We start from the raw sequence: 12,056 nt of genomic DNA, 5'->3' as shown, positions 1-12,056 counted from the left end.
ACAGTTTGTTATTGAAGTGTGATAAAGAGCAAAATACAAAGGGCATCACTGACTTTCGGTTGTGAAATTTTCAGGAACTAGTTAGCAAAGGTGACAAATGTGGACCTCAACATTAATGATGGGAACAATAAATCCCAAAGTCTCTCATGATTACAGCAAATAACCTCTGTAGCAAGTAGAACCCAATTCATGTTATTATTATTTTTTTTAAATTAGTCCCAAAACCACCATGTGTACAAGCCAATACTGAAGGGTGAATTCAGAGAGCAGGTGATCTTAATAGTGGAAACTACAACATTAATTTTACATGAATCTCATCATTTTGTAGTATATGAATATGTGAATATTTGACAATAGTGCACCATGGTGCACTATTTGTTTTACATCCAACACGAAACATGACAAACTTACTACATCATAACTAATAAATCAACAAACAACTAAAAGGTTTAAAGGGTTCATTTACATGTTTAAAAATCCATTAAGTATACAAAACACAAAATTTGGATGCATACAGGAGCAAACCTCTCTGGTTTTCAATATTAAACGTAGTTTTGATAATAGTGCTAATAATAAAACTAGTAATGTAAAAGATTCTGATAAGTTTAAATGCACAAGGCCATGCAAATTTAAATGCTTGTTCAATTGAGGAATAAAAGGGAGTTTAAAAAAAAAAAAGCAGTCGACCACAATGCTATTGAAAATGCAAAATGGAGTCAAAGTGCAGTGCTTTTTTTTTTGGCAAGACAATTTTTTTTTTGCCATTCTACTTTTTTTGCAATGTTTTATTTTTTTTTAAGTAAAACAAGTAAACAGGTATTCAAATATATATATATATATATATATATATATATATATATATATATATATATATATATATATATCTTTCCCAAAGACAGCAGTAGTTCCCAAAGAAATTTTAATTACATTTACTGTCGAAAGAAAAACAAAGGGAGGTTGTAGTGAATTCTTTACTTATAGTCAAAGTATATGAACATCAGATATGGATTTTGGCATGGGCAATATGGTTCCGCCCAGGGCGGCACCGTTCAAGTTGCTGCATGTTGGATAAATATAATATCAACACAAGCACAATGTTTCTGTAGCTGGTGAGCTCCCCTGATCAGTTCGCTGGCCCTTCTATTTGTGCTGTTTAGAAAAGTCTAGCCAAAAAATGTGGGATCATTCAGCAGATATTTAACTGTCAGAATGGGTGCAAACGTCAAACACCATCATCACTGCCTTTCTCACATGGAGCTACCAGTCCACCTCTAACCTTTTACAAAAATATGTCCTTTGCACCTCCTCCATGCCTCCTCCTACTTGGTTTAGTCTCTTGACCCTTGACTTACTCTTGGGGGATGAGTAACCACTCAACCTCAAACAGCAGAAATGCTAGTATTTTGGATAAACTTTAGCCATTCCAAAAGTTGAAACAAGAAGGGAAAAACCATCAGGCACACAATTTAAGAATAATAATGAGAAGTGTCATAGATAAAGGTCGGCTATAGATAAAGGTAACTATACTCTGTCATTTACTATGTGGGGCTGGGGTGGTTGGCGAAATCAGACTTCCACACCAGGGTGCCAAGTGATCCATCTTCAGCACTGATCAACATTACTAAGATGCTAATATGCTATTTTAGCCATAATAGAACAGCTAAGAATTCTCCTAAACAATTTACATAGGATATAACAGTTAACAAATAACAGAAGTTCATCACTCACCTATAAGTTTCTTGCCTGACTGAAAAAAATATATTTACACCGAAATGAAAATTAGCAAGTGTGCATACATGTACTAATGCTCACATGGTCATAATCAACTTAAGTACAAAAAAAAATCTCAGCATGATATTAATACAGAAACATTTCAAATAGTACAAAATATATTGTAAATGCAAAGGTTGTAATGCTTTTCCATGATTTGAATTTTGTTTCCATTATTTCTTTCCTTTCTAGAATTAATATAATTCGTCATGAAGAAAGAGCATTTAGGCTTATGTCATGAGGATATATAGAGTACAGAGCACAGATAACAAAGCACTTATAAGTATATACTGTATTGTATGATAGCAATTTTGTGAAATGTAATTAATTGAAGATAGACAGCTGTGTTCTTCCTTACAGGATTCCCTCCATGATAGGCAAGAATACCTCTTGGAATTGTGTCATTGCTCGTAACCTATTGAATCATGAGCAAAACAGTTGTAGGTCTAGTTGCTATATTAATCAACCCAGCTTAGGAAGCTGAAGAATCAACATCATTTAACTTGACAGTAATCTCTTGTGCTGCCTCTTGCTTGTCCCGTGCCTCCCCTTCTGTATGCCAACCCACCATCAGTTGGTACAAAATCACTCCAATGACTGTCCCCACGAATGGTGCAAAGATAGGCACCAGGAACCAGGCCTGCCTGTAAGTGTTGGGGAGAAATAGTTTCATTCATGTGTTTATAATACTATTGCAATGGAAATTGATTCTTCATAAGAGCCGAGGCTGGCAGATAATTTGGTGTTGAGATTAACCTACCTAAAGACTTCTGCACCCCAGCCTGCAATGGCAGTGAAAAGACGAGGCCCCAGGTCCCTAGCTGGGTTTACAGCATAGCCTGCATTGAAGCCCATAGATAAACCGATGACAAGTACAGTGAATCCCACAGTGAAGGCCTCAAGTCCTTGTGGGATGGGGTTGTTGTAGGGGTCTACTATGGCCAGGATGCACACAATCAGTGCAGCTGTGCCTATCACCTATAAAGTATAACAATGAACAAGTGGTGAGATAAAGGTCAGATTCATTTAGTTTAGCTGCACCTGGTTTGAGTAATTCATCAGACAAAGAGGAACAGTTCATACACCTAGATCATATGAGTTACAAAATGTAGACTCAAAAACAAACAAACAAACAAACAAAAAAACACAAAACACATTATAGCATACTCAGTGTTGGTTACTGGGTGAACTGATTTTTTTGTAGAAATTCAACCTGGAAATGTGAGCCCAATGAAACATCAAATTTACTATCATCTTGAAGCTGGAGAGAAAAGTTGTGTACAGCATATGTACAGGCGCGGTTTTAAGGGGTGGCAAAAGGTGGCAGTTGCCACTATAAAAATATGTCTTGCCACCACAGTTGCCCGCTTATTTTAAAAAGAATTATTTATTAAAACACATTTTTGAAATTCAATTATCTATCTACAGCGATACTAAGCCCTTATCTCATCTCTACCTACCATTATTTACGTTATTTCACACCCCACCCCACCCCCGGAATTTTGAAATGAGAGACGTTCTTCTGTTATGATTCTTCTGAATGCTCGACTTCTGATGAGGCAACGTCATTGGTTGGATTTATGGAGTGCTGTCTCACTAGGTTCCAGTAGTAGCTATACCTGTAAGTTATGTTTTTCTTTCTGTGTATGCTAGGCAACAAAATGAAAGCTAATAGTTTTGTAAAGTGATAGGCTTTAGAAAGTAAACAACTTGTGTGTTGTGTGCAGGGCTTTGAACCGGTTCAAGGAACGGAAACAAAAACCGGGAACTTTTTCTATTTCACATGGAACAGAAACGAAACCAGAAACTTTATTATTTTTTATGTTCCGGAACAGAAACGCTTATTAAAAATAATGGTAACCGGTTAATACCGGTTTTTATTTCGTTCCTCAAAGTTTCTGTAGCCTACAAATAAAAAAGTCATTCTTCTCCTGCGCAAGTTTCTATGACCCGCTGGGGTTCACTTCCTGTGTGACGTTCGCTGACTGAATGGAGAGAGCGGGAGGGTGGACTACTATCATGTCTCCACATCTTAAATAAGAGGTAAATATTGCAGTCTATCATTATTCAAAAACGTCAATTTCAAACACGATATCAATATATTTGTCCACGTTAATGAGAGGCTCGCGAACATTAAATGACGTTAACCTCTGTTAGCCTATCAATGCATAGGGCCTGACTAGCCTTTGGTAACACACTAAACGAATTATCTTTCATTTTTGGCACTTTTTCTGTTTGTGTAGATGGGAAGACATACTGAGAATCCAAATCGCCAACATTTGAAATAATAATTCTCGTCTCGTCTCGTCTTCTTCCGCTTTATCCGGGACCGGGTCGCGGAGGCAGCAGTCTAAGCAGGGAAGCCCAAACTTCCCTTTCCCCAGACACCTCGGCCAGCTCCTCGGGAAGAACACCGAGGCGTTCCCAGGCCAGCCGAGAGACATAGTCCCTCCAGCGTGTCCTGGGTCTTCCCCGGGGCCTCCTCCCGGGGGGATATGCCTGGAACACCTCCCCAGGGAGGCGTCCAGGAGGCATCCGAAAAAGATGCCCGAGCCACCTCAGCTGATTCCTCTCGATGTGGAGCAGCAGCGGCTCTACTCCGAGCTCCTCCCGAGTGACTGTGCTTCTCACCCTATCTCTAAGGGAGCGCCCAGCCACCCTGCGAAGGAAACTCATTTCGGCCGCTTGTATCCGCGATCTTGTCCTTTCGGTCATTACCCAAAGCTCATGACCATAGGTGAGAGTCGGAACGTAGATCGACCGGTAAATTGAGAGCTTCGCCTTTTGGCTCAGCTCCTTCTTCACCACAACGGACCGGTAAAGCGACCGCATCACTGCGGAGGCTGCACCGATCCTTCCCTCACTCGTGAACAAGATCCCGAGATACTTAAACTCCTCCACTTGAGGCAGAACTTCTCCACCAACCTGGAGAGGGCAAGCCACCCTTTTCCGGTCGAGAACCATGGCCTCGGACTTGGAGGTGCTGATTCTCATCCCAGCCGCTTCACACTCGACTGCAAACCGCCCCAGTGCATGCTGAAGGTCCTGGTTTGAAGAAGCCAACAGGACAACATCATCCGCAAAAAGCAGAGATGAAATCCTGTGGTTCCCAAACAGGATTCCTTCTGGCCCCTGGCTGCGCCTAGAAATTCTGTCCATAAAAATTATGAACAGAACCGGTGACAAAGGGCAGCCCTGCCGGAGTCCAACATGCACTGGGAACAGGTCTGACTTACTGCCGGCAATGCGAACCAGACTCCTGCTCCGTTCGTACAGGGACCGGACAGCCCTTAGCAAAGAGCCCCGAACCCCATACTCCCGAAGCACCCCCCACAGAATACTACGGGGGACACGGTCGAATGCCTTCTCCAGATCCACAAAGCACATGTGGACTGGTTGGGCAAACTCCCATGAACCCTCGAGCACCCTATGAAGGGTATAGAGCTGGTCCAGTGTTCCGCGACCAGGACGAAAACCGCATTGTTCCTCCTGGATCCGAGGTTCGACTATTGGTCGAATTCTCCTCTCCAGTACCCTGGAGTAAACCTTCCCTGGGAGGCTGAGAAGTGTGATTCCCCTATAATTGGGGCACACTCTCCGGTCCCCTTTCTTAAAAAGAGGGACCACCACCCCAGTCTGCCACTCCAGAGGCACTGTCCCTGACCGCCACGCGATGTTGCAGAGGCGTGTCAACCAAGACAGCCCCTCAACATCCAGAGACTTGAGATACTCAGGGCGGATCTCATCCACCCCCGGTGCCTTGCCACCGAGGAGCTTGCAAACCACCTCAGTGACTTCGGCTTGGGTAATGGACGAGTCCACCTCTGAGTCATCAGCCTCAGTCTCCTCAGTGGAAGACATGACGGTGGGATTGAGGAGATCCTCAAAGTATTCCTTCCACCGCCCGACAATGTCCCCAGTCGAGGTCAACAGCTCCCCACCCGCACTGTAAACAGTGTTGGCAGAGTACTGCTTCCCCCTCCTGAGGCGCCGGACGGTTTGCCAGAATTTCTTCGAGGCCGACCGATAGTCCTTCTCCATGGCCTCCCCGAACTCCTCCCAGTTCCGAGTTTTTGCCTCTGCAACTGCCCGAGCTGCAGCACGCCTGGCCTGCCGATACCCGTCAGCTGCCTCGGGAGTCCTGGAGGTTAACATGGCCCGATAGGACTCCTTCTTCAGCTTGACGGCATCCCTTACTTCTGGTGTCCACCACCGGGTTTGGGGATTGCCGCCACGACAGGCACCGGAGACCTTGCGGCCACAGCTCTGAACAGCCGCGTCCACAATGGAGGTAGAGAACATGGTCCACTCAGACTCAATGTCCCCTGCCTCCCTCGGAAGCTGGGAAAAGCTCTCCCGGAGGTGGGAGTTAAAGACCTCCCCGACAGAGTGCTCGGCCAGACGTTCCCAGCAGACCCTCACCATACGTTTGGGCCTGCCAGGTCTGTCCAGCTTCCTCCTCCGCCAGCGGATCCAACTCACCACCAGGTGGTGATCAGTTGACAGCTCAGCCCCTCTCTTCACCCGAGTGTCCAAGACATAGGGCCGGAGATCAGATGAAACGACTACAAAGTCTATCATTGACCTCCGACCTAAGGTGTCCTGGTGCCACGTGCACTTATGGACACCCCTATGCTCGAACATGGTGTTCGTTATGGACAAACCGTGACTAGCACAGAAGTCCAATAACAAAACACCACTCGGGTTCAGATCGGGGAGGCCGTTCCTCCCAACCACGCCCCTCCAGGTGTCACTGTCATCTCCCACGTGAGCATTGAAGTCCCCCAGTAACACAATGGAGTCCCCAGTCTGAGCACTCCTCAGTACCTCTCCCAGGGACTCCAAGAAGGCCGGATACTCTATACTGCTATTTGGGCCATAGGCACAAACAACAGCAAGAGCCCTCTCCCCAATCCGAAGGCGCAGCGAGGCGACCCTCTCGTTCACTGGGGTAAACTCCAACACATGGCGGCTGAGCTGGGGAGCTATAAGCAAGCCCACACCAGCCCGCCGCCGCTCACCACGGGCGACTCCAGAGAAGTGGAGAGTCCAGCCCCTCTCGAGGAGCTGGGTTCCAGAGCCCAAGCTGTGCGTGGAGGTGAGCCCGACTATCTCTAGCCGGTACCTCTCAACCTCCCGCACAAGCTCAGGCTCTTTCCCCCCCAGCGAAGTGACATTCCATGTCCCAACAGCCAGCCGCTGTGTCCGGGGATCAGGTCGTCGAGGCCCCTGCCTTCGACTGCCACCCAATCCACATTGCACCAGTCCCCTACTGCTACCTCTGTGGGTGGTGAACCCACAGGAGGTCGGGCCCACGTCAGCTCTTCGGGCTGAGCCCGGCCGGGCCCCATGGGCAAAGGCCCGGCCACCAAGCGCTCGCATACGAGCCCCAACCCCGGGCCTGGCTCCAGGGTGGGGCCCCGGCTGCGTCATCCCGGGCGACGTCACGGTCCTCGGATTTTTCTCCATAGGGGTTTTGGTGAACTGCTCTTAGTCTGGCCTGTCACCTAGGACCTGTCTGCCTTGGGAAACCCTGACAGGGGCATAATGCCCCCGACAACATAGCTCCTAGGATCATTCAAGCACACAAACCCCTCCACCACAATAAGGTGGCAGTTCAAGGAGGGGTGAAATAATAATTGTTTTGAATTATTTCTTGTCTTATTTAATGAAGATTGTAATAGAATTAGCCTACATTTGGCTTAAGCTGGATGAGACAGAGACATAATTTTATAGCCATTTGTTAAACAGCTGACAGGGAACGTAATTAACCGTTCCGGGAACGAAATTTTTTTGTTCTAACCGGTTTGGGAACGTCTATTTAATGGTGGAACCCAAAACCAGAAACATTAAAATTCCGTTTCTGTTCGGAACGAACCAATAGGAAAAAAATTCTGGTTCAAAGCCCTGGTTGTGTGTTAGCATTACTAGCAGGTCAGCCTAGCTCGCGTTTTCGCCTGTGTGCTATTCAGTTTAGTGATATCTTAATTTGTTTCTTTTAGTTTTACGGAAATCGAGGATGAACACATCTGTATAAGTTTGAAGTCTTCAGTAAAGATCCACAATCTAAACCGTTCGCTATCTGTCTATTTTTTGATACATCGCTAGGGCAGAATAATTCCATTCATTGCTTGGGAATATACTTTCAGAAAAGATGGTTTAGATGGTTGAATCCATTTTCCTTGATGGTACAATAGCTCAATACATATTTGACAAGATGACTTGATTGTGAGTCTTTCTTGAGCGTAAGTAAAAATGATTTCTACGATTTGCTTAAACTGCTGCATCGACAACCTATGCCCCCCTCCTGGAACCTATGCCCCCCCTTTGCCACCCTAAGGAAAAATCTCTGGAGCCACCACTGCATATGTAGCTGTTCTCCAGAGCTAAAGGCATGACTTCAATGTGACCAACAAAAAACTTGGCAGATGCAACTCTGAACTCAATGGTTGATACGTCTCCCAAGTTATGAACTGATTCCAACCCTGGACTCAAAAGTATTTGGAGAAATTGGGAGCTACATGAAACCATACATTCTTCATGGAAAGGATGTTGGGGATAGAAATAGTTCATCATTTTTCAGTCTAAGAAGGCTGTGCTTTTGAACACACAGTGTTCTATGACCTTTCAACTTCAACTAAATATATGAGACACACTCAGACATCACATCAGCATATAAGAACAGCAACAGATATTATCATGTAGTGATGGAATTACTAACCTGATCAAAAAAGCCGTTAGCGATACTAAGGTGTTTACCAGGATAGGTGGCAAAAATTTCACTTAGATCACTGTCTTGATCTTCATGTACCTTGATGGCATCTTAATCATGGAATTAAAAAAAAAATGTTTGAAAATTATGAACAGTATTTTTGGAATTCTATTACAATGGATTAATCTTCTTGTGATACTTACCATAATACATGCCAAAGACGATACCAGCCCCAAAAAAGGCACCAATTGTCTGAGCAAGAAAGTACACCAGAAACTTTCTCCATTTTGCCCTTCCAAGAAGGCAGAGGGCAAAAGTTACAGCTGGGTTCAGATGACCGCCTGTGAAATTGGTGGCAAAACTTATAATTTATGAAAGGTGAATGGTAAAAAACATTTCAGAACAAAATGAAAGAACAGGGGGAAAAAAGGTTTTAACACTTTGCTTTAATTCCTAAGAATATCTGTGACTAAAATTATTTCTTTCTTCATATCTACAGAGTGGACAAATTAGTGTTCAATATTGAAAGAATTTGTGGTACCTGAGACTTGGCCGCACACCAAGATTCCGAGTGTGGCTGCAAAGCCAAAGGCTAGGTTTACAGCGAGGAAGATGCCATGAGATCCTTTACTGAGTGTTAACTGAGCCACTGCACCACAACCAAACATCTGCAGACAGAAACAAGAATGGATTAAGCACCAAAGCAAGATTGATTCAAGAGATAGATAGATTACATTTTCCCGAGAACAGTCCAAAGACAGTGAACATGTTATCAAAAGTGTGTAGCTCAAGATGGCAGATATGATCAAAACTTTTGGGAGTCAGTTTTCATATCACTATTACTTGTGGCATAAATTAGTGTAGGGGTCCAGCTAGCTGAAATAGATGCTATTCTTGAATTAAAATATAGAAAAGGCTATAGAATCAGTATATGTGAAGTAATTAATATGTCAATTTATCAACCTTGCATATGAAATGCAATTCAGTACAGTGTAATTTTTTTTAGGAAATTATCATGTCCTTGATCAATAAAATATACATATGAACACCTCTCTGGGCTTATTTAACATACCAGATCTTCACACTCTTATTAATTTTTCTTTGAATTTGAATCGAACCGCAATAACATCATTTGATTGATCCTGTAGCTCTTGACAAATCCTTGAAAGTACCTTAGCTAGTGTGCCAGACTAGTGTCTGGCATGTAAGAGCAGCAAGTGGGTATTAAGGTGTTTAACAGAGCCATAGATCATATAGTCTGGATAAAGTCTTCCATTCTTTAGGTGTTCTGAATCACATTAATTTTACTCCAATCTCGGCATAGACATCATTTGTCCTTAAACATAGTAGTCAAGATGCCTTTCAGACACACTTCAGAATAGAAGTTATTTTCTGACAAATAATGTCTCCATACATAGAGGAAATTAATTTTTTTTAGCAAAATGTAACAACGCATCCTTTACAACACATGATTGCCATATCTTTGTAAACACATGTCTCTCCCATTCATTATGAACTTATGTTAACATATCTGGTGTTTTACATGTCAATGCACTTTGAATACATTTACTTAAATGATCTTTGTGCTGTAGGCATGAGAATGATTTCAATACGTTCTTCTTTTGAAGAAATCCAAGCAGTTTCACTGATATTTTAGATCAAACTCAGTCCAATCCCACAGAAGAGCTACTGTAGCACAAACTGCTGAAAAAGTTAATGCTGACACCTTTCTGTTTTAGTCAGCATTAAATTTTTCAGCAGTTTGTGCTACAGTAGCTCTTCTGTGGGATTGGATCATATGGGCTAGCCTTCATGCCCCATGCAAATCAGTGAGCCTTCAACGCCCATGACCCTGTTGCTGTTTCACCGGTTGTCCTTCCTTGGACCACTTTTGGTCGGTACTAACCACTGCATACCGCAAACACCCCACAAGATGTGTCATTTTGGACATGCTCAGACCCAGTCATCTAGCCATCACAATTTGTCAAAGTCACTCAGATCCTTACACTTGCCCATTTTTCCTGCTTCCAACGCATCAACTTCGAGAACTGACTGTTCTCTTGCTGCCGAATATATCCCAGCCCTTAACAGGTGCCACTGTAACAACGTAATCAAGATAATTCACTTTACCTATCAGTGTTTTTAATTTTATGGCTGATCATTGTCAGTGTATGTCTTTACTGGTACATATGTAGTTAGATAACGAACTGGTTTACATGGTGTGTGAATGTCAATCAGCATGTTAGTTAAAAGTAGAAAGTAAGAAAAGTAACACGCACGCACGCACACACACACACACGTTCATATTTATATATATTATGGCCTGTCACTTGCATGTTAATTCTTCCCTGGATTAATTCATCTATGTTATTACTGACCTCATTTCTTATCATAACAGTGCCCTTGAGGAAAGAATGTCTTAAAGCGTTTTTTGTTTGTTAGGGTGTACCCCGCCTTTCACCCATAGTCAGCTGCGATAGGCTCCAGCTTGCCTGCGACCCTGTAGAACAGGATAAAGCAGCTAGAGATAATGAGATGAGATGAGATTTATTCCTCCCAGTGAGCCAGAACTGATTATCATTCCATGTACACTGTATGCATATCTATGCATAACAATACATCAGTTATTTACTAAATTGCACCATCTGGTGAATGTTTTTTTATTTTCCAGTTGCCCCTATAATGCTGCCTATAACCTTAAGCTGATTACAAATATCAACAGTGGAACAGAAAAAAACAAAAATAAATTTACGCATTGTGTATTGTCAAATCCATCAACCAGTGAAGGCAAACTGCATCAACAACTATTTGTCCAGTAAATGCATATCTGCTCATTAAAAATAAATAAATACAAAAATTAAAAAAATATAAAAACCTTAGTTACTGTGCACCAGTTGGATGAATATTCTCTTTATTATCTCTTTATTTGGCCTTTTAAGGCTGTCAATTAAAATATTAGCAATGGGACAGATACACTGAAGGGTATTTGAAAGTTTATCAAATAATGTTACTGAATGCAAATAATATCAGAACTAGAGAAATGATACAAATATGAACATTTTACGAATCAAAGAAAAATGTGAGCTTTTATGAATTAATAAAAGAGAGTGCAAAGAAGAGGCAGACACTCACCACCAGGATTAGCGTCCCCAAGCATTCAGCCAGTCCCTGACGTGCTAGCTTATTACGGATTTGCAAGGTCTGAGCTAGCTTATTCAGTACAAACTTTTGCCTGCTCATTGTCCTGCTGAATTCTTGACTCCAGTTGAATGCTGCACTTTACGTTCCTCAGTGGAATGATTTCAAATTGGCTCAGCATTCTCCTTTGATACTTATATAGGCCTATGCCCAACCCTCTATTACCTCTCATGACCAGCCTCTATACACACCCCTTGTTGAGTCTTGCTTATCCACTTGTCCAAAACAGCTGTTTCAGAGATTGACATGAAACTGGGCCCACTGACTTATCGTCTTTCTCATACTGACACCCTAAAAACATGGGTTAAAAAAAAAAAGGTTCTTAAAGAAACAACAAAATTCCGGTTAGCCAATTCACATGTAAGCTTTGCTGACG

The 12,056-nt window shown here is 42.9% G+C and overlaps 1 protein-coding gene across 1 annotated transcript; it reads right to left on the bottom strand.

The window, feature by feature from the left end:
• Window positions 1–957: 957 nt before the first annotated feature.
• On the bottom strand, window positions 958–11,798 carry LOC132872389 (aquaporin-3-like). Its single transcript, XM_060907163.1, has 6 exons — window positions 11,615–11,798; window positions 9,024–9,150; window positions 8,686–8,823; window positions 8,492–8,592; window positions 2,531–2,748; window positions 958–2,414 (listed from the first exon to the last, which is right to left on the bottom strand). Exons 1-6 carry the CDS (start codon window positions 11,720–11,722, stop codon window positions 2,243–2,245), a joined length of 864 nt encoding a protein of 287 aa, XP_060763146.1. The 5' UTR covers window positions 11,723–11,798; the 3' UTR covers window positions 958–2,242.
• Between the last annotated feature and the right edge of the window lie 258 nt (window positions 11,799–12,056).

Source organism: Neoarius graeffei, chromosome 24 (assembly GCF_027579695.1).
Source record: "Neoarius graeffei isolate fNeoGra1 chromosome 24, fNeoGra1.pri, whole genome shotgun sequence".
Taxonomy (NCBI): Eukaryota; Metazoa; Chordata; class Actinopteri; order Siluriformes; family Ariidae; genus Neoarius; species Neoarius graeffei.
The sequence above is the reverse complement of the archived record's forward strand: the minus strand, read 5'-3'. Positions and strand labels throughout refer to the sequence as shown.